The 26,283-nt window shown below is 36.2% G+C and overlaps 5 protein-coding genes across 8 annotated transcripts in view; 4 read left to right on the top strand and 1 right to left on the bottom strand.

Moving 5' to 3' along the window:
* The window catches only part of LOC141429650 (uncharacterized), a 29,371-nt gene extending 21,808 nt beyond the window's left edge, over positions 1–7,563 (top strand). The window contains exons 8-9 of the mRNA XM_074090075.1: positions 12–2,496; positions 4,024–7,563. Of these exons, the coding sequence (XP_073946176.1) occupies positions 12–2,496; positions 4,024–4,122 (2,584 nt within the window). The 3' untranslated portion in view covers positions 4,123–7,563. The remainder of the gene's footprint in view (positions 1–11; positions 2,497–4,023) is intronic.
* A 1,420-nt stretch (positions 7,564–8,983) lies between these two features.
* On the top strand, positions 8,984–10,691 carry LOC141429651 (uncharacterized). The gene is made up of 2 exons (XM_074090076.1): positions 8,984–9,518; positions 9,827–10,691. Exons 1-2 carry the CDS (start codon positions 9,197–9,199, stop codon positions 10,318–10,320), a joined length of 816 nt encoding a protein of 271 aa, XP_073946177.1. The 5' UTR covers positions 8,984–9,196; the 3' UTR covers positions 10,321–10,691.
* On the bottom strand, positions 9,883–21,111 carry Sbat (LSMD1 domain-containing protein Sbat). Of its 2 annotated transcripts, XM_074090078.1 has the most exons (4): positions 20,824–21,111; positions 20,447–20,579; positions 19,884–20,052; positions 9,883–9,960 (listed from the first exon to the last, which is right to left on the bottom strand). In XM_074090078.1, exons 1-3 carry the CDS (start codon positions 20,866–20,868, stop codon positions 19,889–19,891), a joined length of 342 nt encoding a protein of 113 aa, XP_073946179.1. In that variant the 5' UTR covers positions 20,869–21,111; the 3' UTR covers positions 9,883–9,960; positions 19,884–19,888. The 2 variants fall into 2 exon arrangements, with proteins under 2 accessions (XP_073946179.1, XP_073946178.1); XM_074090077.1 differs by lacking the exon at positions 9,883–9,960 and having other exon boundaries at positions 19,816–20,052.
* Positions 11,269–19,820, top strand: LOC141429649 (cytochrome c oxidase assembly factor 6 homolog). Of its 3 annotated transcripts, none has more exons than XM_074090072.1 (7): positions 11,269–11,384; positions 13,919–14,009; positions 14,738–16,930; positions 17,012–17,150; positions 17,644–17,834; positions 17,926–18,167; positions 18,262–19,820. In XM_074090072.1, the coding sequence occupies exons 2-7, from the start codon at positions 13,950–13,952 to the stop codon at positions 19,772–19,774; spliced, it is 4,338 nt and encodes a 1,445-aa protein (XP_073946173.1). In that variant the 5' UTR covers positions 11,269–11,384; positions 13,919–13,949; the 3' UTR covers positions 19,775–19,820. The 3 variants fall into 3 exon arrangements, with proteins under 3 accessions (XP_073946173.1, XP_073946174.1, XP_073946175.1); XM_074090073.1 differs by lacking the exon at positions 11,269–11,384 and adding an exon at positions 13,056–13,333; XM_074090074.1 differs by lacking the exons at positions 11,269–11,384; positions 13,919–14,009; positions 14,738–16,930; ... (2 more) ...; positions 17,926–18,167; positions 18,262–19,820 and adding exons at positions 13,062–13,333; positions 13,441–13,780.
* A 2,121-nt stretch (positions 21,112–23,232) lies between the features above and the next one.
* On the top strand, positions 23,233–26,076 carry AlkB (alpha-ketoglutarate-dependent dioxygenase AlkB). The gene is made up of 4 exons (XM_074089718.1): positions 23,233–23,663; positions 23,761–24,090; positions 25,064–25,257; positions 25,676–26,076. Exons 1-4 carry the CDS (start codon positions 23,550–23,552, stop codon positions 26,055–26,057), a joined length of 1,020 nt encoding a protein of 339 aa, XP_073945819.1. The 5' UTR covers positions 23,233–23,549; the 3' UTR covers positions 26,058–26,076.
* Positions 26,077–26,283: the final 207 nt, after the last annotated feature.

Here is a 26,283-nt window from a genome sequence, read left to right as displayed (position 1 = left end):
TTAAATTCCAGAATCTTACACGCCGGTGATCCTCCATCGAGGGAATTCAATAGAGCAACGCCCATGATATCTGCTACTTCGGCCGACTCGTCGTCGTCCGAAACGCAGCGTTTACTGTCTTTGGCTGGCGTCAACATGACTGAACAGAGACTGCTCCAACGAAACTCCGATCCCTCGGACACGCATAGGAGCTTTCTTGTCGGCAACCTAGATGTAGGTTCAAGTCGGAGTCATGATTCAGACTCTACACGTCTTCTTTCCATGAGAAATAATGACGTAACACAATCAACGCAGAGGCTAGGGGCAAAGCTAAGTGACGGCACTCCGACGCATAGGTTGCTCACTTCTACGTATGAACAGCAGCAAAATATTCTTAAACAATCCAGCGAGGACTGCCGTAGGCTGTTGCAACAGTCCACCACGGTCGGGCCCGATACTAGCAAAAGTATTACTGATGGTACCAGGCTACTTACGTCCTCCAGTTTCGATTCAAAATGTGCAATAGACGGTGGAAGAAATTCCTCAACTACCGACCACAATCTGATTGCGAATTTTCTCCAAAATTCAGCATCGGCGACAAATTTTAGTGTAGAGACAATGAAAATGCCAAGTTCCACGACGTTTACAATGTGTTCCGAAGCAGCCAAACTAATGAATACCTTGCAGCAGTCTCCTTTACCTCTGAAAGGCACCGTGAATTTAAGCACTAGTCCAATACCGACACAGTTCGTGGAAGCAAAGTTAGGAGTATTAGAGCAACCAAAACCTTTAGAATCGAGCAGACTCGTCTCTCAGGCGCAGCAGCAGGACTTGAGCAGGCTCCAGTCTAGTACGCCACCGTTCAAAGACTATATGAATCATAATCTTCCAGCGTACTCATATTTACAAAGCACAGTACTTCCACCGGTATCGAGCACGGATGGAAACCTCCCCACGACGTCCACGGCGCCTAGTGATTTAATCCCAAATACTCTATACAGACCAGACAGCAAATTCTCGTTAAATAGATATACTACCAGTCAGACTTACTCCGGTCCAAATCTTCAAAGCAATATAGCGACTGACACGACAAAATTTCAGCAACAGTATTCTTCTTCGACGGACGAGGGCTGCGAAACAGATATGGAGGACGTGGCGGCGCCGAGCGCGCAGAACCGGCTCGGCTCCTACGCCAGCTCCAGTTCCAGCAGCGGCGTTGTCACCTTCTTCAACAACAAGAGCCTCAGTCAGAACCTCAGCTGTGATTCTTCGCAGAGCAATTTTTCCACATTCGAAAGCCTGGATTATCAACTCTCAGACTGTTCCAGCGAATTAGCTAGCAGCCTACCTAGTTGTACGTCGAATGAAGACAAATTGGCATACGAGAACAGTTCTCTCGTTAATACTAGTCCGATGCACCCTTGCGTGTATATCTCCTCATACAATAGTAAAACTCCAGGAATAGGATCGATAGCGCGGCATAATCCGCTGAATTACCAGTCCGCAAATAAAAACTGCCCTCGTGCCATGACACGGAGTCCTGTCGACTTCCGAGAAGGCCGACGGGCGAGCGACGGGCTGGTCGCGCAGCAAGCGGCACAGTCTAACGAGCAACAAGTCAACAGCCTAGCTTTCAACAGTCAGAGATTAAACGAGAACTGTAAAGCGAAAGGCGTCCTAGAACTCCATCTCGTTCAAAAGGAGGCTCAAAAATTAAAAACACAATACCAGGCTTCGATTCCGGCCGAGGAGATGACACAGAGACAGATACAACATAATCAATTCGCGGCTTCGTTCAGCCCACATTTCTTGGATACCAAGACCCCCACTAAACGTATCAGTCTACCGGAAACGTTCAACTATTCGAGCACGTCGCCGCCGATGCCGGCCAGTCCGAAAATGGTCGGGCAGGTGCAGGAGGCGGGCGAGCTGCACGGCGCGGTGGCGGGCGCGGCCAGCAAGCCGCCGCTGCAGCAGCAGCTGATGCAGCACCGCCTGTTCCAGCAGAAGCGCCAGCTGCTGCAGAAGCAGATGACGCCGCCCAACGTGTCCGCGCACGACATCGGCGCGCTGCACTCGCTGCAGCTCGGCCTCAGCCGCCGCCAGATGCTGCGCCAGCAGAGCTACAAGATCGCGCAGCAGCAGCAGATCCTGCCGCCCCTGCCCCTCACCGACACCGAGAACAGGGATCTGCTCGCTTTCCAGGCGATAGTCGAGGGCCCGAATCGTTCGCCGAAGCACAAAGTCGAGGAGAACCAGGAGGAGCTGGCGAAGTACGCGTACCAGGGCTCGATGGAGATTAGCATAATGAACAAGGACAGACTGGGCAACGAGACCTGGTCGAACCTGCCGTCCAGCCTGCAGAGCGCCTGCCAGATCTCTGAGCTGGCGACGCGGCGCGAGGCGCGCGGCGAGGCGGGCGGCGATGCGGACGCGGCGGCGCTGGCGGCCGGTGACTCGCCGCTCTGGCCGGCGCAGTGGAACGCCAGTCTTTTCCAGCCGCAGCCCTGCTTCCAGGTATTCCAACAGATCAACTGACTAGATCTCCTTAGTCATTAGTATCCAATCCATTGTGCACGCCACGTAGGTATCGTCGACGTATTTTCGTCGCATCGCTCGATTCTTATGATTGCACAGTAACCGCTAAGTACATGTCTTCGTGTAGCATAATGTATTGATAACGAGATGCAGCATCATTCGTCGATATGGCGTTCTTCGTAAATTAGAGTGCATGCATCGACATAATTACGCAGATATATTTTACTATCGATGACTGCATGACAATAACTAGTAAATAAATGATTTGTATGATATATGTTACCGATAGAACTGCCGAGCTTAGGTAACTTAATATAATTATTCAATGAGTTTATGACTATTTTGAGCACATTAATAGATTTGTAGGTGTAATGTAAGTAATTACACGAGTGTCAATTCTATCATGTCCGCACTCAATACTTAAATACACATTTTAATTTGAATGCTAGTTTCGTACTCAAATACGTTACTATCTTTACCCAACTGAACTCATTCCGATTGAATCGTAGAATTTTCATTACATTAACTATTCCATTACATACTTGCCAAGTATTGTATAGTAAAAAATTGCATTTCACATGTATATTTTACAGACATCACATACGATAATCTTACGTATTTATTTGAAGTTCTTCCATAGTTTTTTTTTAGACTAAGTATTTATTTATATTATTTACATTGTTTGTTTTCTTTGTGAAAGTCTATATACTGTATAGAAATTTTGTGATTATTGGCTAATAAATAACTATTATAGTTACGTATGTAAGATGTGACAGCTTTACTTAGAAAAAGTTTTATTTAAATAAATGTAATGTTTTTAAAATTTATTGTTTTATTTGGACGCTAGAAAGTTTTTTTGTAGACAAGCCAGTGCATGGATTTAATAAGTAATGTAGTTATAGTTCTGTTTCAAAGTCAAAGCTTCGGACAATATCGTCTATGAAGATAAGATAAGATCTCGATTGAGGAAGTGGATTCATTTTCTAGGTCATAACTCTATATTTATAAATAATACTACCAGCCCAAAACTACAAACTATACTAAAATTAAATTATTGGAAGCAGAACTGTAATTAGTACTAGTAAGTAATTCAATCGACACTGGTTGGAAACACATCCCGAATTTCAAACCAAACATTGACACATTGTAGATGTAGAAAACCAGTTTTAGTGCACCACATCATTTCATGATCCATTTTCAAGAAAACAAGAAAAACTAAAAATCCTCTAAACTCCGAAATAGTAAGTATATCTACGGTGATTATGATCATACACAGTTTTGTTATTTTTCCAATAATGTCTTGTTCTCGAAAGTCAGGTTTTTTGGTACTTTTAACCACTCATTACTAAAACATCTTCATACTAAGCTTGTCATTCTATTAAAATAAGAAATACTTGCTGCAACTATTATAGCCTAAGTACAAGGTGATTTGACAATTAACTTTCGAGGACAGGAGAAATTATTATTTTTGTGTATGGTCAATTAATGTTTGTCATTTTATTTCAGTCAAACTGGCAAGGCCACAGCTTACCGTCGTCGGCAGCGATGCTGCCTTTGAGCGAGAGTCCGATCCTCGAGCTGACTGAGCAGATGGAGTCAATTTGAACGACATACTAACAATATTTTTATCACAAAATTAATTGATTCTAAGAAATAGTAACTAGGTTAGACAGGACCGAACTGTAATGCCTAAGTCATTTTGCAGTAATTAATCCATGCCATGCCCTACTTGCTGCTAATGGCAACAATTTTGCATGCGACTGGATATAGGTTTTTTTTATGCTAGCAATACAGTGCTGCAAATTTATTTGATGTCTGTAGGCCAAAAACTGGAACTACGAAAACATCACGTAACTTTAAATTCACTGACAGCACTGCCATCGCCATCGCATAAGTTTTTGGCACTGTACACATACTTGCGCATTTGTTTTCATGCCGCTAATACGACAACCCACGTATTACCAAGTACTCCCCTTGCGGCCAGTAAGAAGAAGAATTGCTTGTTGAAGATTTTAGGCAGAGTTTCCCAAACTTATTTCGTCTAACGCCCACGTTGAGAATCAGTTATTTTGTAGCGCCCCCCATATTTGTTACCTTAAAAACTGGATAACATTTTAGTGTCGCCTACCTATACTTCGTTTTTCTTAACATTAGAAAAAGGGTAAACAATCTTGACGAGTCCTTTTATTGACAGACGTTTTAAAAAAATATTAACTATTACTTATGATACCAAAGCATGTTGATCATATTATTTCCTTGCAAATTGTTACGTATTTGCTGTGACTTATTTTTCAAAAGTGTTTTTTAATAAAAAGACACGTCAGATCGCTTTCTTCTTTCTAATGCTAAAAACACGAAGGTATAATAAAGGCACGAAGGTAAAGATTTGTTCTAGGCCCCTTAGCGCCCCCCTTTAGGCCTCCAGCGCCCACAGGGGGGTGTTAACGCCCACTTTGGGAAATACTGATTTAGGGAAAGCTTACAAAAATACATAAGCAACTACAAGGAGTAAGTTTTACAGAAAAATCGATAAAACTCCTTTAGTAAAAAAATACCAGTTTTAGTAAAAAATATTGGTTATCTTTTTTTCTTGAACTTTAAATTGCTGAGCTGCTCTATTAATATAATGTAGCCGAATTAGCCTTACATTTATTATATTTCGCACCTTCAGAATTGTACTGACTCGATTCAAAATAATGTAATTTTTAAACTATACCTTTGACTATAATACCTAGTTGTTTAGGTGCAAAAAGTTTAATTGAAATGTTATTTCGAATTGAGTCAGTACAATTCTGCAAGGCTACTACGAAATTCGTAACTCGAAGTTCGTGTCGTGCGGTCCCTCTCGCTCTCGTATCAAACAGTGTAAGTGTCAGAGGGACCGCACGACACGAACTTCGAGTTTCGAGTTTCGGAGTAGCTCAGCTGAAGGTGCGATTTGTAAGCTATGTAATCTCTTACTTTATAAGTACTTATGACTGATAATGCGATTTAACGATTGATGCTTTCAATATTTACTTAGCATTTGGTAGATTTCAAAAAAGTTGCAATAGTTTGCTGGCCGTCCGAATTTTTAAATCTACATTATTTCTTTGTGTCTTAGAGTTTTGGAGATAACATTAACTCTAGTAGTGGTGGTTTGTACCGACCTAAGTATGCATCTACCTTGACTCTTGGTTATTATTATAGGTTGAAAAATAAATCACTTGAAGTAATATTTATTTTTATACTAGGCTACTGGATCTACCGCCATTATTTCTCCATACATTCCAGTGTATTAACAGCAGGGTTTTACCTTTTTAAGAGCTGTCAATAATCGGTATGAATAATAAATTTATAAAATTACTTACTCAACAATTATTATGTTAATAATTGGCGATAATTTTAGTGTAACCGGATACTAATGAATTGTTAAATTATTATGTAATAGTGATAAACAATGCGACAATATCAAAATATGTAGGTTAAATTGTTACACGACGCTAATCAATTTTTCTATCAAAGACCTCTTGCTAAATAAGGTAAAAAAAACAAGCCAATGGCGATGTTCACTTTAAACCGGGATATAAAAAATATTTAAGCTTATCTTGTAGTGCAATTTTAACTGATAATATCTAATGAGCCTCAACTCAATCCATGATTGACGCAAAGATATAACACTTCAAATAAAAGTGTCATGGACAGCTGCATGTTTCAAGTGAAGATTGTCAATCATCGAGCTCCCTTGTAAACCTACCTCTGTTACATCTTTTAGAAAAAGACTGAATTCAGTGTCAATTCAGACCAGGCTTATCCGTCAAGTTACAAGATCGCCGCCACGATCTTGAGCTCTGAAACCTTTGCTGCAATTTAAGGAATAATTAATTTAAATATTAAATAAGAATTTAAATGCTGTGTTTGTGTCGAAATCGAATTGTGCTTAGTTTGTTACAAGCAAGTAAACCCTACATCACATAGGTTTATCCAGTGCAATAGAATAAAGTGCTAAGACTGCGACGATCCTTACATTGTAATTTTTACTAATGTTTAATAATGCGATTCTGTATGTCACAAATTAAGCACAATTTAACGATGTTTTAGCCAGATATTAGCTTAAAAGGGACGTAGACATATCACAGCGCCATGTTATAGTGGCCACCTAGTGGGTAATTTTAATGCACTTAATGTGACATAAGACATAAGACTTCAATAGGAAAATCATTGAGTAGTTGATAAAAGTACATAAATTTTTGCAAAATTTTAATAAGCCAATCCAGTTTTGTACCAAAAAGTTAAAATTAATCGTTGAACCAATTTAAAGAAGTCAGTGCTGCTTTAAGTAGAATAAAAGGGCGCCAATTGACCTTTTTATCCGGAAATTCTTATGTTAGGATATACTTAGACAATATAGGGCGCCATCACTTCTGGCTGTTAATGTTGGCACTTTTAATCAACCTTAAAGTTAAGTACTTGGAATAATTCGTCGATGGTACGTAATCTTAAAAAAATAAAAAATGTTGTAATCGTAAAATTGTTTCAGAAAATAACTGTAACATTAAAGACGAACATTTCCTTGTACCAATAGGTACCAAACTCATACTTACTAGTTAATTAATGCGAAGCTTTATTAAACAGTAACAATAACTAACATACGTAAGGGATATTGCATTTATAATAAGAGGCTTCAGTTAGTCGTAAACAATTTAGACAATTTGTAGAAATAGGTGTTTGGAAGCTTTTACACGAATAGTAATAAAAAAGTCGACATTGTATTATACCTAATCCGTCATTGCCGTCAACACTTCATGTTAATCCCAATTAAAAGTGTACGTACATAGATAAGTAGTCGATTTTTTTACTAGCAACTGTAACTACCTACTGTAGCGACAGCAATAAAATGTTCGTATTCGAATTGTTACAGCTTTGAGGCAGCTTCTCGTAAAGTAATCATTTTCCTAGAGAAACTTTTTAAGTTATTCGTTAGTTACTTGATTTTGGTTGTGATATTATATGGCTGATTGGTAATCAATGTATAGAACAGTCATTACACTATCAATTTGGAAATAATTTCTTTTCTTTTTACCTACACATTTTCTTCCCTCCGTTTCGACAGTTAATAAAAGATTTTTTTTGACAAAAAAGTAAAACCGACTCCAAAAAGAAATTTATAACAATAAATAGAACCGACTACAAAAAACCATTAAAACAATTTTCTACCAGTCTGAAGTCACACGAGCCAGCATGAGTGGACCTATAATCGTCTAACTCACCTACAACTACTTGGAGTATATTGGGCTTCAATCACTCCTGCTGGCTCGTGCTGAGGCACCGACTTCAGACTGGTAGAAAATTATTTTATGTTTTTTTTGTAGTCGGTTCCATTTGTTTAGGTCATTTTTTTTCTATATTTCTGACTTTTTAGTGATTCGTAGCCAAAGTACATCTCACAACGATTCCATTAATAAGCCCAAACACGACTTAGTTGCGTTGTTTTATAACAGAGTTCCGTTGCCTACCTTCTGGCTTCAGCATCAGATCAGTTCGAACGAATCATTAAGTTTAAGCTTTTTCTTCGTCGCTTATATCTAGGTATATTAATCATGATCGTTTATAGACGAGCGAGCATTACCTACTTAGCTTTCACGAGTTCCATTGGTCATCTACGATCTTCTTCATCAGGTCCAGTTTACCAAATGATAATTACTTTCTGAATGTAAATGCTTATCTTAATGCTAAAAATGCCAAAATCGCCATAGGTGTGCCTATAAAATTTGAGGTTTGCCCTCGATTTCCCTAGGATCCCATCATCAGATCTTGACTCGGTGACAATGGGACCACCCCAGAAGAATGCTCTTACGAATAAAAAAAGAATTTTGAAAATCGGTCTACAATTGACTGAGTAATCGGTGAACATACATAAAAAAATACAAACATTGGAACATAGAGCCTCCTCGGTTAAAAAAGAATCAGCACGCTGGGACACTTCAACTCGAGAATCTTGACTACTTGAATACTGTAAGTACTGTTCTAAGTTTGTTGCATGAACCACCGCATAATAAGTAAGTAGGTAGGTAGGTACCTATTACGTCTTTAGAGTTAAGAAAGTCAAAACTTTATTTGTTTTGAAACAGTTCTACAGTGAGTGACAACTAGATGATTTTAATTTTACGTACGTACAGATCTGGGTGGGTGTGAGCCGTGGTGGCCTAGTGGTTTGACCTATCGCCTCTCAAGCAGAGGGTCGTGGGTTCAAACCCCGGCTCGCACCTCTGAGTTTTTCGAAATTCATGTGCGGAATTACGTTTGAAGTTTACCACGAGCTTTGCGGTGAAGGAAAACATCGTGAGGAAACCTGCACAAACCTGCGAAGTAATTCAATTATGCGTGTGAAGTTCCCAATCCGCACTGGGCCCGCGTGGGAACTATGGCCCAAGCCCTCTTGTTCTAAGAGGAGGCCTGTGCCCAGCAGTGGGACGTATATAGGCTGAGATGATGATGATGACAGATCTGGGTGTTTGCTCTGCTATTTAAATCGGCACCTTATCGAGTTGGTATTTAGGACGATCACATTGCGTAGATATGCCAGTTGGGCGCAAACATTGTGCTTGCAACGTCTTTCCACTAATCATTTTATTTTACACACAAATTATCTAACATTTAAACCGTTTGTTATCTTTGTGAACCGTTGCGCGGCATAAACATGTCTTCTCCCGTCAAAATCACGGATATGTTAAAGTCCAATAGTTTTTCGTATTCGTTTGAAGTTACTCCAGATGTTTTATACGACGATATAGACAATCTGAACGTGGAGCCCGTTTTTTTTTCAGTGACATGGCACGCGAAGTATCATAAATGTGAAGATCTGGACATTGGTCCCATAAGGATAGCCAAATATTTAAGAAGCATACAGAAGTCGGTGCTGATGCACATGTCGTGTGACATGATGAGAAAAGAATATTTGAACCAGTTATTGAAAGTGTTTCAAGATAACAATATTTGCAATTTATTTGTTATCTTAGGAGGTGAGTAAATCTAAAAACATTAAGAAGTTATCTAAATGGACCTATTCATAGAGAGGTATTAGGTACTTACCTAATTATTTATATAGGTAAAAAGTTAAGTGAAAAGAAGAAGTCGAGAGAAGATGTGTGAAGTTAGGTGAAGAGAATGGTTCATATAAGTAGGTATTTAAACTTAGGCGGTTAGTTTCTTCATCACCGTCCATCATCATTATCAGCCTCTTAGTAATGGACTTAGCCCTCCTAGGACCTCCGCAAAGTAACGCCTGATTCAACAAACTACTAATGTAATGATTTTTTTTGCATTTTAGAACAATACGATGAATCGGCATCGGATTTTAAAAGCAGCCAAGAGTTGATTACTTACATACGAGCAGTCACCGGAGATTACTTCTGCATTGGAGTAGCCGGCTTCCCGGACCACAAGGGCGACAAACTCTTAAACCTTAAACAAAAAATGGACAGTGGAGCCAACTTCATATTAACTCAAGCATTTTTCGAAAAGGTTGTATTCAAAAACTTTGTAGAAAGTTGCAAAGAAATTGGAATTACCGCGCCTATAATACCGGGGGTATTTCTGTATGAAAATTTGAAACAACTTAATGGGTTTATAAACTTTTGCCGGGTAAAAGTGTCCAACGACTTATTGGAACAAGTGAGGAACTCGGAAGATTCAAACTTTCCAGGGCGTGGCATTGTGAAGAAACTTTTGAAAGATGTGACAGCGGAAACTGGAGTGTCCCATTTTCATTTCTTTACACTGAACAAGTTGGATTTCGTTTCAGACTTTGTGAAGGAATTTTAATTTTTAAAATAAATAAAAATAAATAAAGTTATTAGTAGGTATCCTATCGTTCCTGTCCTGTAGAAGTGTAGCTGTACACTACATTCCCTAGGATTAGAGATTACATGCTTTGATGACTGTTGGTCTTACCTCCCTTCAAAACGTAAACAATTTTTAAATCTAAGAATTTGAAATAATATTTAGGTAGGACCTACAAATTTATACTGAACCGTCGGTGCCCGAGGCCGACTCGTACTTGCCCGGTTTTCAAATTCTTAGATTTAAAAATTGTTTAAAACGTTTTGAACGGGGGTACGACAAACAGACCAACAGCGTATGTTTTGATTTATGTGAAAACATACGCTTTAAATTACGGTATACATATATATAAAAATCCAGTGTTAGCAGAGCCCTGTTTCTAAGCCAAATGAACGCAGTGTGGGTTCATTATATACGTTTATTGGGGTCCCTCTCAATTTTTTATTAAATGTATATTATTTGTCATTGTAGTGGAAATTTATTTATTTAATTTAAGTAGTAAATGGTTAAATTTCAGTTGTCTATTTATAACGGTTCTTGAGATACACCTATGACGGACAGACGGATGGATGGGATGGACGGACAGTGTAGCGAGCGACATTAAGAGGGTTTTGTTTGATAATCTACGGACCCCTGTTACGGAACCCTGAAAATGAAAATAAAATAACGTTTTCTGCGTTTGTTATTTATTATTAAATAAAAATTCTGTCCACATTGTTTATGGGAATAATTTAGACTTTAATAAGGTACCTACCATTTATCAAATACGAGTAGCTTACGTTTTAAGCCCTTATTAAATGAAGTGAAAAACCAACTAACCAGAATTGGTTGGGCTACCAGTTGTACCGTGTGACACGGATTTAACAGATTATTTAACAAATATAATAAATCACAATGAAGGTAGTTATAAAATTGTAAGTCCAATTTCAAATCTAACTGCTCGCAAAACGCTACGCTCAAGTCAAAGTGGATTTAGACTGTAGTTTTATTACGTCTTTGAAGAACATCAGGGTGCCTAACTGATGTGATATTGAGGAGGACGTTTGGTAAGTGTTTTTAAAAATATTAAGATCTTTTTAAGTATATTTTGGAGGGAGTGAACAGATTCTTTAATTGCCTTTTGTTTGCCTTTAATTTATTAATACATACCTATTGAAATTTTCGGAATACTGCTACCTATACTAAAACAATAAATAAACAAGAATTGCTCGTTTAAGGATATAAAGATAGATAGAGTTAACCTACATTTATGTTATGACTTTTGTTACTAAAAAAATATACTGCTTAGCTTAGGTTAAAAAATAAAATTGGTTTCATTAATCTTTGAATTAATTTGGTTCTATCCTACCTACGTAGGCCCTACGTTTGTTCTTAAAAACTTACTTTTAGTTGAGCAAATATCAACGAAGGTACTTACTTAAAATTAATATCAAAAAAATATATATATGCATTTAACTTACATAGAACCTAAGTAGGTACATTTATTTATTCGTATGGCTTAAGTACATAGCTTAGCTTTTATTGACCTAAGTACATAGAAAATTTTATGTCCATTTATTTTAATGTCTTCAAATTTAAGTCGGGCATTTTTTTTAAATATCTACAGCTAGGGGACATTTTGTTGATCATGATTGTACCTACCCTAAAAAAAGCATAAAAGAGAAGTAGTGAGGCCAATGAGGTGAAAAGGCTCCAATAGAGAGATCTCTCTCCAGGCAGGTGTTTTGCCTGGGTACCGAAGTCCGAAAGAGCGAAACTCGAAGTTCGTGTCGTGCGGTCCCTCTCGCTCTCTTATTAAATAGTATAAGCGTCAGAGCGGCCGTATGACACGAACTTCGAGTTTCGTAGTAGCCCTGCTGACACGCATATTATTATAAGGTATAAAACGTGTGCATACTATGCTCACTAGTTTTTATTTATATAAATAAATAAATAAATAATAGTATTATATAATAATAATATAATATATATAGAAGATGATAGATAGATAGATTAATATTTATATAGATAGATAGATAGATTTGGACCGAAGTATGTTATTTATTTATTAAGTACTCGCTTATGTCACAGAGTACATATATATAACTTATGTCCATAACTTTGATAACTACCTGCGGGAACTTAACAAATTTTATTCTGAAATAGGTTAATAGGTTTTTTTCTACTTGACATTTTTTTCAGTAAGTACTTCCTAAGATTACTCCGATTCTTATGAACAAACACATGAGCTTATCACAAAAAAATAAGCACGTTCAAGATTTAGATAAATTTCTCAATAACGTAAAATAATTAAGTAGTTTTAATAATAAGTAACCTTTTTTGGTAAAACGTACAAATCTTACGTCCTGTGTTTTTTTCTGAAATGAAACCAAAATGAAACAACATTGGGGCTTCATTGGGGTGACACTATTTACCGTCACGGACAATACCGACATGGAAATACCGACCCGATATTTCGCGCTGTCATCCTTCATCTATCATTACCTCTCATATTTCGTTTTATAGATTTTTTTTACCGTACAACGGCAAAACCTACTAGACACTGGCAAAATTGTCCTCCAATGGACAGAGCAATATTTTTCTAAAAAAGCAACCAACCAACCTACAAACTGGTGTCAAACTGACAAGAGTTTCTATGGGGCGTGTCACAAAATATCATGTCGGTCTTGTACGTCCGGGAAATAGTATCACCCGAAACATTGAACTGCATTGAACACTTGAATGATTTTATGGTTATGTTGTAAACAAGTATTCAAAAACATTTTAAAACGTGTCTCAAACATAATGTCGTAAGTGTGAAGCTGTCACAATTGCATCAAAATCGACCCGTCGATTTCCTTTCATTCTGTCTGTCAGTCCTGTCAGTTCGATTCAGTACTGTTATTTATTAAGGTTATTTATTAGATGTGTGAATCTTGCGAGGATACACGAGAAAATTAATTATATCCACTGGAATCTACTCAGCCTTTCAATAACAGCTTTCCATTAGCATTGAGTAAGTATCGTTGTTCGCTTATTAAAGTACACGTGAATTAAAGGGGGTGTGCTATTCATAATCATGTTCTAGAGGTTCTTTCAAAAATTGTTTACTTTCCGTTTTAGGTTTAATAGAATCGCGAACGATGTCTTTTCCTGACAGAGAGCAAAGAAAGACTTGTTGGGACTCCAGGGATCGTTACTGGGAATGTTTAGATAAGCAGAATATAAAAGACAACTCAGTTAAACCTAAAGAATGTTTGGAACTTAGGAAGCTATTCGAAAAGTCGTGCCCCACACAGTGGGTCTCACACTTTGACAGGAAACGGGACTTTAATGTATTTAAAGAGAAAATGCAGAAGGAAGGATATGATCCTATCAAAGAGGCACAATAGAAATTTATACCAACTTGTTAAATTTTCATTGTAAATATTAGATTTTCATAGTAAATTATTTTTAGTTTGAATTGGCTTTTAATTTACCTGCCAGACCTACGAACTATATTATTCTGATGAACATGAAATATACAGGGAAGTTTTCAATGAGAAAAATACCATTTTAAGCCAATTTTCAGTGATGTAATGATATTAAACTTTTATTGCAGACACAATACATGAAAACTAGATGTATTTAAGATGGAGGACCTGGTTAAAAAGTTACTTGGAGTAAATGCGCTTACTAGCTCTTTAATACAGGCAAGTATATTTTAATCCACGGTGGCCTAGTGGTTTGACCTGTGGCCTCTCAAGCAGAGGATTGTGGGTTCAAATCCCGGCTCGCACCTCTTGAGTTTTTTGAAATTCATGTGCGGAATTACATTTGAAATTTATCACAAGCTTTACGGTGAAGGAAACATTGTGAGGAAACCTGTGAAGCAATTCAATGGTGTGTGTGAAGTTCCCAATCCGCACTGGGTCTGAGTGGGAACTACTGCCCAAGCCCTCTCATTCTGAGAGGAGGCCTGTGCCCTGCAATGGGACGTATGTAGGCTGGGATGATGATATATTAATCAGCAAAATTATCTATCTTTATAGGTAGGTAGGTAGGTATTTGACATTACATTTAGTAGCACAAAGGTCTACTCTGAGTCATGATTCAATTTGTTTTGACTGTACAGGTAAAATGCATCGCACACAATGCGCGCAGCGCAGTTAGCACTGCTCATACTATTTTTCAAATAGACGTCCACTCCTTGCAAACCGCGTCAGCTAGTGTAGGCCCAAAGAAAGGATTCTTCCAAATTTCCTTTGGATAGAGAGCTAGCCAATTTTTATCTTCCATGGCAGAATAAAGCTAGAAAATAGGAACTCATGTTTGATAAATAAATTATCTTTCTTTAAATGATAGTGAAATATTTTAAATCAATGACTGAATGCTTTGAACACTGGTACAAAAAAATTACACAGTCCTTTATAAATTGCAGGAAGTTTTTGTCATTGCAAAGAAGCATCATGTGATTGAAAGTACACAAGAACCATGGGATATAGTAGCACAAATTCTTTGGCTTCATTTGCAATCAGGCATAATGAAATTAGATGACCAGTTACTTTGTGCAACATGTTTCTATACAGTCATATCACTAACGGGAAGACAGGAGTTCTATTTAGGAGAAGTTGTAAAAGTTATTCAGAAAGAATTGGAGCAGAGGAAAAATTATGTATTAATAAGTTCAAAGACAACAGTAACAGTTTCTATGATGTATGGAATTTTCCAATCCAATTTTCTAACTTGTCCCATCAGGGAACATGATGATTGTTTAAGAATTCTTTTGAACCTAGCTTTTGATTTACTGGTTCAGCTGGCATATGATTACTCAAGGAACACATTTACTGTATTCAAGACCATCAGCTCTTTCAAGAAAGTTAGTAAAACATCCTTGGAAAGCTGCATTTTCAACCTCAAAAATCAAGTCAAATTGCTAAATTTAGTAAACCATAACTGGGAAAACCCTATCACAGGAGTCAGGGATTTGAACAAAACAATTTTTCAAACTCTTGTATCTCTCATGGATGAAAATACCTTTGAAACAACATTGAAGGAAGTCAATGGATTTTACTGGAACAAGGCTAAGTATTTGATGTTGTCCATCATGATAACAAAAAGTACAAAAAATATTGTTGACCTTGTTATTGAAAGTGATTGGCTTATTGGCTTATCAAGCAGTTTACATAAGCCTGGTTTGGTTTCATCGGGGACTGACATGTATTATGCTATTTTGAAGAAGTTAGTCACTGAAGACAGTTGGGTTCAAATATTTCATCATACTGTCCACAATATTCTGCAGGGTAAATGTATAAAGGCAATAGAAAACTTTATTAACTATTGGTGTATGGCAACATTACATAAGTTCCCACAGTTAATAAAGTTGCTTATTCACTCATGTAAGAATGATGATTTTAGCCGAAATATGTTTAATACTCTACATGTGTTGAAACAGAGTAACAGGTTGCGAGTTATCAGAAGAAATTTTCATGCCAGTTCTGATTACAAATATGTCGAAGCAATGATAATTCTTGGGATAGAAAATAGAAATGTAAACATAAGGATGGCATCCTTCGAGATTGTTTGTGATTTTCAAGGACAAACTGTTTTGCCTCATGAAGCAGAATATAATCTTGTATTGAATTATCTTAGAAACAACGTTAACTCAGATTGTGCTGTGTTAAGGCAGGGCATGCTAAGCAACCTCAAAAACTTTTTATTACAAATCCACTCTGCAGTTATAAGTAATTTTGCAACTGGTAAAGAGTTTGATTCGGAAAGTCTGAAAAAATTCTTAAAAGAATTGCAAGAACTAGTTATTTCGAATCTGAATGTGAAAGGTAATTACCAAAGAAAAATAACTAGTGTGAAAATATGCAGTGTGATTTGGGAGAGTTCCATTAATATCCCCAAAAATAAAAATAATGATACAAGGCTTAGTAAGAAAACATTACTAAGTATGTTAATTGACAATGAAGAATGGTTACTATCAGACGACACTTTTATAAGGAACTTGATAAGCTTGCTGCATGATCCATCAGATGATGTAAGAGAAAATATTGTGCAGTTACTATTAAACTACTACTCATCTGTATTCAAGCAACCTGAGCTTTTAAATCTTGTGATAGAAGAGGCTCTGAAAAGTATAGGAGGTAAATTTTTCTATGAAATCAGTTGCGGACAGAGCATGTTCAAATTGATTGCTAATGTACTGTTGAAAGAAAAAATAAAACAAGCAACATTTCAAACCACAGAAGATATTTTTACTTTTGCTTCCAATGAGCTGGTCAATGAACATGATTTGAAAACAGATATTTTGGAATCAATAGAAAATGGAAAACAACTGCACTCTTTCATTGCGATTTTGATTGTTGTGTTAGAAGTGCAAGATTGTAAATCTTATAAAATGACGATACCTGATAGAGATATACTCGAGCTTCTTAGAATTTTAGAAGATATTTCAACCCAATTTGCATGGGATGAAAATTCATCCAGTTCAGATTTTTCTCAAATTAATGACATGGTGCAGAAGATTATAGACAATTCTGGTATTACCTCCAAAGAAGATGAAGACAACACAAAGATATCTGGAATGCATCAAATTGTCTTAAACTGCATCTGGTTAAATGTGAAGGTAATGTAGATAAACTGGAAGTCTTTCGAATTAGTTTATTTGCTTGTAAACATTTTTCAAGCTGCATACTGTTTGTTTTAGGCGTGCTGTGATTTAGCATCACTTATGATTCGTCAATGTGAACAAGAGACACATATTGAAAGATTTTTATTGATAATAACACGAGTCCTGGAGAGTTCGCGTCATAAAGGTGCTATTGAAGCTGCCGGTGCTGCTCTTGGTAATTAGTTACACTTTTTTATTTTTTTTTATTGTTTTTGGTTATTCTGAACCTCAAAACCAGAAAAATGGAAACCTTATAAGATTACTAATGTCTGTCTGTCTAACGGTCACAACAAATTTGTTCTTTTACTGAACCTATTAACCAAATTTATTTGGGAGCCAAACACAGACAAGAACCATAAATAAACAAATTTTGCCAAATTTTTGGATACAGGAAATTTATAAGAGGTCTTATGGTCTAGTCTAGAGGGTCTTATTATGGTCTTAAAATAATTTTGTAAAACTCTTAATATTGTGGTAAGTACGGTCACAATCGTTAATTTGGGAATCTGTCATTTTGTATGACAATTCAAAGGATTTTTTGACGAAATGGGTCTCAAATTAATGCTTGTGACCGTACATGCAGAACTCTCCTCTGTGCGCGAAAGCACGACTCGCACTTGACCAGCTTTTTTTATCTACACTGCCAATACTTTGTAATGTACATACAGGACAAGCCATCCAGTACCTGACATCTCTACCTGAGAATTCAGATATATCTAACATTCCACATGCTCTGCTTAAATCAAAATTAAAAGAATTAATAATGGAAGCGAGCAAAATGGTGTCTATTACAAGAAGAGGAGCTGGTTTGTCTATAATGGTTCATAGAATAGTTACCAGTGATTTGAAAAAGGGAAAGGTAAGATTATTGTAATTAGCACCATTGCTCAGACACAAGGTATAACTAGTGTCAGTAAGATACTATATTATACGGATTGTATGTTTTACAGCCACTGTTCCACTACTTCATGAACATGATACTCGAAACCTGCAGCCAGTCTGAAGACTTGCCTGGCGAGTTACAGGAGAACACAGATATTGAAAATGAAAAAGATTTGCCAAAAGCTATTTACATTCACTTTCTAACAAGAATAGTGATAGACAGCAGTATTGCTTCAGACGTAATGTACTATTCTCCGCAACTGGCAAAGCTCGCATTCGACAACCTAACTAACTCACATTGGCAAATAAGGTATTTACCTATATTAATTTTAATGAAATTTTCAGATTTACCTTCATGTGTAGGTAGTTCACAAGTTTTGAATATCAATCTAATTAAATTTCAGGAATGCTGCGCTTCAACTGTATGGTGCTTTAGTACCTAAATTAATTGGCCAAAAGAAAGCATCTGGTACTGGCGACGAGACTATTGCGACGGTTGCATGTGATGAGTTGCGAACACATTCCCCAGAGTTATGGAAGTATATTAATGACCAACTAAGAGATGTTAATACATCTGATAAAGTGCTATCACATTCCATTTTGATCCCTATATTGAATATGTTGGCTAATAGTGCAATGAGATATAATTTCTCAAGCGATGCAACTGTAAAAAAAACATCTGAGGATATATTGTTGCAGAGCTTAATAAATTTATTGGACAGCCCTGTCTTGACCGTAAGACGGCTAGTAGCAAAGTCCATTTTTAACATTTATTCCTTTGATGATATTTACAATTTTTTCATGAAACGCGACTGGGTCTCAGAAAACTACTTTCATGGAATTCTCATTTTAACAGCGCACTGTTACAAATATTATACCGACGCAGTTTACTCTACTCTGTTCAACAAACTACAGGAGAAAATTAAGAATAAGCTTAGTGATGGCAAACATTCTTATTTGTGTAGAGAATTGTATGAAGAAATTTTTGTGAATGCCAACACAAGCATTACAGTAGATAATTTGGAAAGTACTTTAGCAGAATTAGATTCCAATATTTATGAACCTGGAATATTTAGTTGGGCAAATGCAAGGATTAAAGATTGTGTTACAAACATTGCATGGAAAGATGTACCAAAACTCGTAAAAATCTTTTTGAGTAGAAATGAATTTGAATTATTTTGTGAAATCCTTCTGCAGAAAATTGAATCTGGAAAAGCTTTCCCTAAAGATCCATTCTGTGAGACCTCAAAATTATTATTAGCATGCAATCAAAAATTTAATAGCAGTGCAATATGGCGCATACTTCACGAAATATCAAGATACTTTAAAATTAATTGCTGTATTGATAATGATAATTTACTGGAAGCGGTACAAAGTAATTACAAATCATATAAATTGCGATACATGTTGCCTTTCGTAGCAAAAAATATTACTTGTAAGATTGATGAAAATAATTTGACAATTGTTTCTAACATAATTTTATCATTATGTGACCCTGAAACTGTAGATGTGGACATGAGACACATAGCAGCACAGTCGAATAATGAACTGACAACTGCATTCAGTAGACTACCTGACTCTATTAAAATTAATACAATTAAGTCTGCAGTTATACTATTGCAAGATGAAGATGAAGATGTCAGAAATTTAATTACTATTAGTTGTAGCAATATGAGGAAGAGAGCCACAATACGTCATCCATATATTTATCTGAAAATGTTATTGGATCCAACTTTTTTGAAAGAGGTTTTATCAGAACCTGAAAGTGGAATCCCAATTCTAAGAAGAGATTTGACGGAAATGCTATCAAAGTCCTCAGGTCAATCAGGTGAAAACTACAACCCTTTTGCTAATGACTCTAAAAATATATATATGGAAGTAGAAATTGTACAAACATTTATTGATTGTTTAATTTGAACATATTCATTCAGTAGCATTGAATTGAATAAATCTTTCAGAAATTTGTGAATCTTTTATTTTCTTACATTATAAAATTTATTTAAAATAAAATTACAAATACACTTACAACAATTAAAGCCACATAGAGTCATTCATTATGCTAGCATTTCTGCGTTGTGCTGTCATGTCATCTATTTGTATGGAGACAATGTGTCGACCAGGAACCATGACTAGGCCCAACACTCTAGGCTCTTCTGTTTCGCCATCATTGCTCTTGAGGTACTCTGAGCAGGCTCCTGGAATTTCAAACATACACAATCAATTTCATGTAAATTTTTAGCAGTGTAGTGACCCTCTTTTTTTTATAGAATAGGGGGCAAACAAGCAAACGGATTTCTTGATGGTAAGCGATTGCCGTCGCCCATGGACACCTGCAACAGCAAAACCTCTAACAAAACCTTTGAATTCTCAGCAAAGAGGTCAGTTATTTAATCTTGTCGGCCCAAAATAAAAAAATTGAGACTGCAATTGTGTAAATAAAGTAATCAAAGTATATACTAATAAAAATAAATCCAACTTTAAACCTAATTTAAGATTGGCAGTTCCACACTTATTGGCAGCACTACTAAATTGAACTGAACTGAATGGTAAATAGTTTTTTTTTCTACCAAGTTCCTATAAGTAACTTACCTAGTATTACATTAGCATCTCGATCTGTACATAGAAAAACACCAATAAGGACCCTTCCATCTGTCATTTCAATTCTGAAATTCATATTCAGCCATTTTCTAAGCTTAGTTTTCCCATCTGCGTTTTCATCATCCTGAAATTGAAAAAAAACAATACTAATTAAGTTGCAATTTTTCCTTCGAATTAATAACAATGATTATAAACTATACATATACATGACCTTACTAGAAGAAAATGCAATTTTCTGGTTCCATAGTTGAAAAATAAATCTTTATATATAAACGAACACTTGGCGGCAATAGCTAAGGTAATACGCAGGTTCCAGCCAATACTTTAGAGCAGGAGCTTCAAGAAAACGTTATGATTGGTTTTCTTACCCTCATACATTCTGTTGGCTGGCTAGTATCATGCGGGTTACTCATTGTTCGAAAGATAAACTGAATGATCCGTATTACACTTACGCTTTTAAAAGATTAGTATATTATTTCAGATCTATTTTATAATAAAACTAATAAATTTCGAATAAATACAGATCGGTTTCATGGAGTTCTCAACAATGACATTGACACTTTGTCAATTTGGCAGTGTGTGCCAAATTATTACCATCCAAACGTTTTATACCGTAGGTAAAACAGTATTTGCAGCTACAGCGGGGCTACTCCGAAATACGAATATCGAAGTTCGTGTCGTTCCGTCTTTCTGACGCTTTACTGTTCAATACGAGTGAGAGAGACGGTACGATACGAACTTCGATTTTCGAATTTAGAAGTAGATCCTCTCAGCAGCTCTTGTATTAAATAGTGTAAGCACAGTATAATAAGTTTTCCCTACAGTAGGCCGACGCCTTTGAAGTTGAGCGATATTGCGCAGCCTGTATAGGTATTTAGGCAAGCAAGGAAGGGTTGTCACTAATTTATAATTTGGAAGGTAGATGTCTTTTACGAATCGGTACATATTGGCCTTGCGAAATTATATAAAACAAAATGAATTAGGTGTGACATACTTACTAGGGGTAAGAAAGATCAAAATACTTAAGTATACTATTTTTGTAATTAAATAAAACAATTTTTTTCTACAAAATATTCGGTTTCTAGACTTAACGGACTTAAAAGTTCCTGTTATTGAATTTAATTATATAAAAAAATAATAAATATAAATATAATTATATAAATAGATGAGACTTATTCATGCGAGATGAAGATTTGCACGCACTCACAGTACATGTCGTATGCACCATAATACATTTTATTATAAATTTAAATGTTAAAAAACGCGATAGCGCTAGAAGACTTGTCCCAAGCTACTAAGAACGGCTAGCGAATTATGCAGCTGGGGCTCCTCCCACCCGCGCCTCACCCCTCACGGCTCGCACGATTGTAGGGAAAACTTGTTATACTGTGGTGTAAGTGTCAGCCTACTCCGAAACTCGAAACTCGAAGTTCGTGTCGTGCGGTCCCTCTCGCTCTCTTATTAAATAGTATAACTGTCAGAGGGACCGCACGACACGAACTTCGAGTTTCGAGTTTCGGAGTGGCCCTGCTGAGGGAGCACACGACACGAACTTCGAGTTTCGAGTTTCGTAGAGCCCCGCAGTTCGGGAGTGCTGTTCTACTCGAAGTTCGTGTCATGCGGTCCCTCTGACACTAAGGGGCTGTTTCACCATCCATTGATTAGTGTTAACTGACGGTTAGATGTGATGCCGTCTCTATTTGTTTTGTTTGAATAGACGGAGATGGCATCACATTTAACCGTCAGTTAACACTGTGGTTAACACTAATCAATGGATGGTGACACAGCCCCTTAATCTATTTAATACGAGAGCGAGAGGAACGGTACGATACGAACTTCGAGTTTAGAGTTCGTAGTAGCCCTGCGGGATAGGATAGGTAGGATCACAGACTATCCTGTGCGTGCTGTCATGTCAATTTTATTGATTTGATCTACATATTAGTAATCACAGAGTACTTTACTATTAGTAATCTGTGATTTGGTGCCATCTTGAGATGCTATCTTACAATACTCTTTGGATGCTATCATTGTCATTATTTTTTGTCATTAAAGTAATTTATTAAGTATATTAAAGAGAAAACAATATTAATTAAGAAAAAAGTATCCATAAATAAAACTTAACTATAATCTGACTTATTGTCGTTCCAATCGTTTATTTAACTTTTGTCAGATCACATCACGCACGTGAAGTTATACAATAATTTTCGGTACATTGTACTACAGAGAATATCGTTCTTCATGGACGGGTACCGCCCACTTAGTGATGTGCCATTCGTAATGAATGACCATAGACTATAAAAATCGTTTTGAAGTAAATCGATTTTATAAATAAAACATACATTTATAATTATTGTGATTTTATATCAAAATCATTTAAAAATAATAAATACATTAATATGCCTTTAGGGATTAAAAAGTTAAAACAACTAAAATAGACACTGTAATACTATTTTTAATTATACCTACCACAGGCGTCTCGTTGTGAGTGACAACAAACTGCAGGGCTACTACGAAACTCGAAACTCGAAGTTCGTGTCGTGCGGTCCCTCTGACACTTATACTATTTAATACGAGAGCGAGGGGGACGGTATGATATGAACTTCGAGTTGCGAGTTTCGTAGTAGCCTTGTTGGCGTCGCTGCCGCGTCCAGTTATGCCGCTTCATAATTGACTTAACATAAATGGTTTATTTCAATATGTAAGATAAAGTAACTTAAACACCTGTGAATGTTTATGAAACAATGCAAAATGTTGAGCAAAAATAAAAATGAATGTGTTAAATCGATTAAAACTTCTTCATGAATAAAATCGATTGTTAAAAGAAATCGAATCAGTAACACATCAGGACATCACTATTTTAATTAGTACTCGAGCTGTCAAAAGTTAAATAAACGATTGGGATTGGAACAATTATACTTTATAAACTTAATACCTACAAAATTAAATCGTCGTGCCCAATTTGTCATTGTCATTAAAATTTGCTTGCTTGCTGTGTCTATCAATGGAAATAAATAGATATTAATTTTATTTAGCCAGTTCTAACTAAGAAGACGTTTAATTCGTGTGTTATTGTGTGCTGTTATATTAGTGAATAATGGAAAGTGTAGATAATTTCAAGGGAATATTTAAATACTACAAGTCTAATAAACCAAAGCCGTCCTTCGACGACGTGATATCTCTAGTTGATCCCAGTAAGCTCACTGATAAGGTAAATTTGATTGAATACAATTAATCTTTACGAAGCTATGTCTGATTTAAGTACTAATTTTTTTAATGAGAACTGTTCTTATTTCATATTTTTTCAGGTTTCTAAAATGACCCTGTCAAACATCACAGAAGACAACAGAGCTGCCTTATTAGGTTTAAGAAAAACCAATGAGTGGGAATTATATTCCTTTCACGACCACCCTGGATTATTCTTAATAAAGAACCCATTCACAGCTCTGGGACAAAGGTATTGGATCAGAAAATGCTTGGAGACATATCCCAGGAAACCCAATAAGTTAAATATTGATATAGAAACATTGTTACCAGATTGGTGGGCGAAATGTTTTGAAACTGGACAGTGTAACAGGCAACTACAGAAGAAATTAAGATGGACTACTTTGGGATACCACCACAACTGGGATACAAAAGTAAAATGTTAATATTTTGTGTTTTGAATCCATAAAACATCATTCTCATAGTTTGTGTAAAGGATAAATGACACTTGAAAGTCTTCAATTAACATTAATCTCCTGTTTCACCATCCATTGATTAAATTAATCTGACAGATAAATGTGATGCCGTCCCTGTTTGTTTTGTTAGAATAGACAGAGACGGCATCACATTTAGCCGTCAAATAAAATTAATCAAATTGTGGTGAAACAGCCCTTAACCTTTTCCCCGCCACATCAAATACAAAAGACATCACCCATACGCCAGGCTGAACTGAACGAAGGTTGCTTTTGCATTGAAGTAATGGATGTATATATAGGTTGTTGGTATGGAACCTGCAGTGAGTATATATGAGTTGGTGGTGTCGAAAAGGTTAAAGGGAAGTATTTTTTGCTGCACAATCCACCAAAAGGAAAGCAATACTATGGATAACTTTTTTCTCAAGTAAAATTTTTGAAAATTTTGACCTGACTAAATACATCTGTAAACATATTTTCATCGGAATTTTTGATTTAAAAGCTAGTGTATTTAAGACACTGTACACCTTTGAACATTAGCATATTGAAAGATTTGTCTACCTTAATTAATAAACCCTGAAAAATATTTGCAGGGGTTCAGACAAACTAACAACAACTTCTTGCATTATTTTCACAGAAACGTTTGTCTTAAAAAAAAAATCACATCACTGTTTTTCTACATCACAAATTTTATTCATATTTATTCAAGTAGTGATTTTTCATTAAGCTTTTTATAATTTTTGTGTTTATTTACCTCCCATATTTAACTAACAGATTTTGTTAAAAAGATGAATAATTTAAATCGCATTTGAGAATAAATGTGAAAAGAATTTTGCTGCAAGGAAAAATGCTTTTGGGAAAGCAATTTAATAAATCAAACTTCAGCAGGGGGTTAGTATCCCAGATTAATTTTAAAACACTTTGTATGTTCTAGATATACACAGACGAAAACAAAACACCATTTCCTGAAGATTTAGCAGAACTGTCAGATGTGGTGGCAAAGTACTTGGGCTATAGCTGTTTCAGAGCAGAAGCAGCTATTGTCAACTATTACCACATGGATTCCACCCTGTCCGCTCATACAGACCATTCTGAAGTCAATTTGGAAGCCCCATTGTTTTCATTTAGGTATGTAAAACAAAAATGCAATTTAGGAGTATTTGAACAATGATTTCAACCTCTTCACCGCCAGAGTCATCCAGTTGTGACAGCATCACACGCCACGGTCATCTATACATGACCAACTTTTTTTTTTTCGATTGTGCACCTGTGTGTCTATGCCAGTCTCATTGAGAGACTCAATGGTCACATTCATCTAACACTTCTATTGCAATGTCCATATTATCTGGCTTCAAAGGAGTGCTTGATAATGAATTGATGACCACCATTCAACTCAAACTTAATCCTTCTGCAATGGAATTAAAAACCAATTTGATCTGTTGCTGGTTTTCCTGCGGTGTACAGACCACGTCACTTTTTGTTTTGTGCCAGTGAAGAGGTTAAACTTTTATCGAATAATAATCAAATCTCTTCTCTTTGTTTGCAGTTTTGGCCAGACAGCAATATTCCTCATTGGTGGTAAAGATAAGTCTAGAGAACCATCAGCCATTTTAGTCAACAGTGGCGATGTCATGATCATGTCTAAAGAGGCTCGACTCTGTTACCATGCTGTCCCTAAAATACTGTCATCTGAATTATCACCATGGGATGACAAAGAAGATCTTTGCTTGATAAGTGATGATGATACCTTGTTAAGATTTATATCAGATAAAACACTATTAGTGTCCTCAATGAACAAGAACTATAAAGATTCAGTATGGACCAAATTTCGAGATTATATGAAGGAATCGCGGATCAACATGAATGTGCGGCAAGTGTTAAATGAAACACAGAATAGTTTAACAGATTATCACTTTAATGATACATGAAATAAAGTTTTGAGATTAATTTGGGTTGTCACTTAGAAATTTGTTTACATAAAATTTTCGGCTACTTGTTTCTTGTATCGTAATTCCTGGCGTTTTGGTTGAACTGTTATTACTGAAATTGAGAAAGAAATTAAATATTTTTTGATGAAAATTTCGGTAATCGAAATAGTCGAGACTAAAAATATGTTATTTCTTCTAGCATTTTGGTATAAGAGCGTCGTTGTTT

Source organism: Choristoneura fumiferana, chromosome 7, assembly GCF_025370935.1.
Source record: "Choristoneura fumiferana chromosome 7, NRCan_CFum_1, whole genome shotgun sequence".
Lineage (NCBI taxonomy): Eukaryota > Metazoa > Arthropoda > Insecta > Lepidoptera > Tortricidae > Choristoneura > Choristoneura fumiferana.
The sequence above is the reverse complement of the archived record's forward strand: the minus strand, read 5'-3'. Positions and strand labels throughout refer to the sequence as shown.

Bases quoted from the DNA above. Each gene is read 5' to 3' on its own strand.
- LOC141429651 (XM_074090076.1), top strand. From the start codon at position 9,197: ATGTCTTCTCCCGTCAAAATCACGGATATGTTAAAGTCCAATAGTTTT. The intron at 9,519-9,826 runs GTGAGTAAATCT...TTTGCATTTTAG, and splicing joins TTTATTTGTTATCTTAGGAG to AACAATACGATGAATCGGCA.
- LOC141429649 (XM_074090072.1), top strand. From the start codon at position 13,950: ATGGAGGACCTGGTTAAAAAGTTACTTGGAGTAAATGCGCTTACTAGC. The intron at 14,010-14,737 runs GCAAGTATATTT...TATAAATTGCAG, and splicing joins TTACTAGCTCTTTAATACAG to GAAGTTTTTGTCATTGCAAA. The intron at 16,931-17,011 runs GTAATGTAGATA...TGTTTGTTTTAG, and splicing joins GCATCTGGTTAAATGTGAAG to GCGTGCTGTGATTTAGCATC.
- Sbat (XM_074090078.1), bottom strand. From the start codon at position 20,868: ATGAGTAACCCGCATGATACTAGCCAGCCAACAGAATGTATGAGG. The intron at 20,580-20,823 runs GTAAGAAAACCA...TTTCAATTTCAG, and splicing joins AGCCAACAGAATGTATGAGG to GATGATGAAAACGCAGATGG. The intron at 20,053-20,446 runs GTAAGTTACTTA...TTGAAATTCCAG, and splicing joins AGATGCTAATGTAATACTAG to GAGCCTGCTCAGAGTACCTC.
- AlkB (XM_074089718.1), top strand. From the start codon at position 23,550: ATGGAAAGTGTAGATAATTTCAAGGGAATATTTAAATACTACAAGTCT. The intron at 23,664-23,760 runs GTAAATTTGATT...ATATTTTTTCAG, and splicing joins CCAGTAAGCTCACTGATAAG to GTTTCTAAAATGACCCTGTC. The intron at 25,258-25,675 runs GTATGTAAAACA...CTTTGTTTGCAG, and splicing joins GCCCCATTGTTTTCATTTAG to TTTTGGCCAGACAGCAATAT.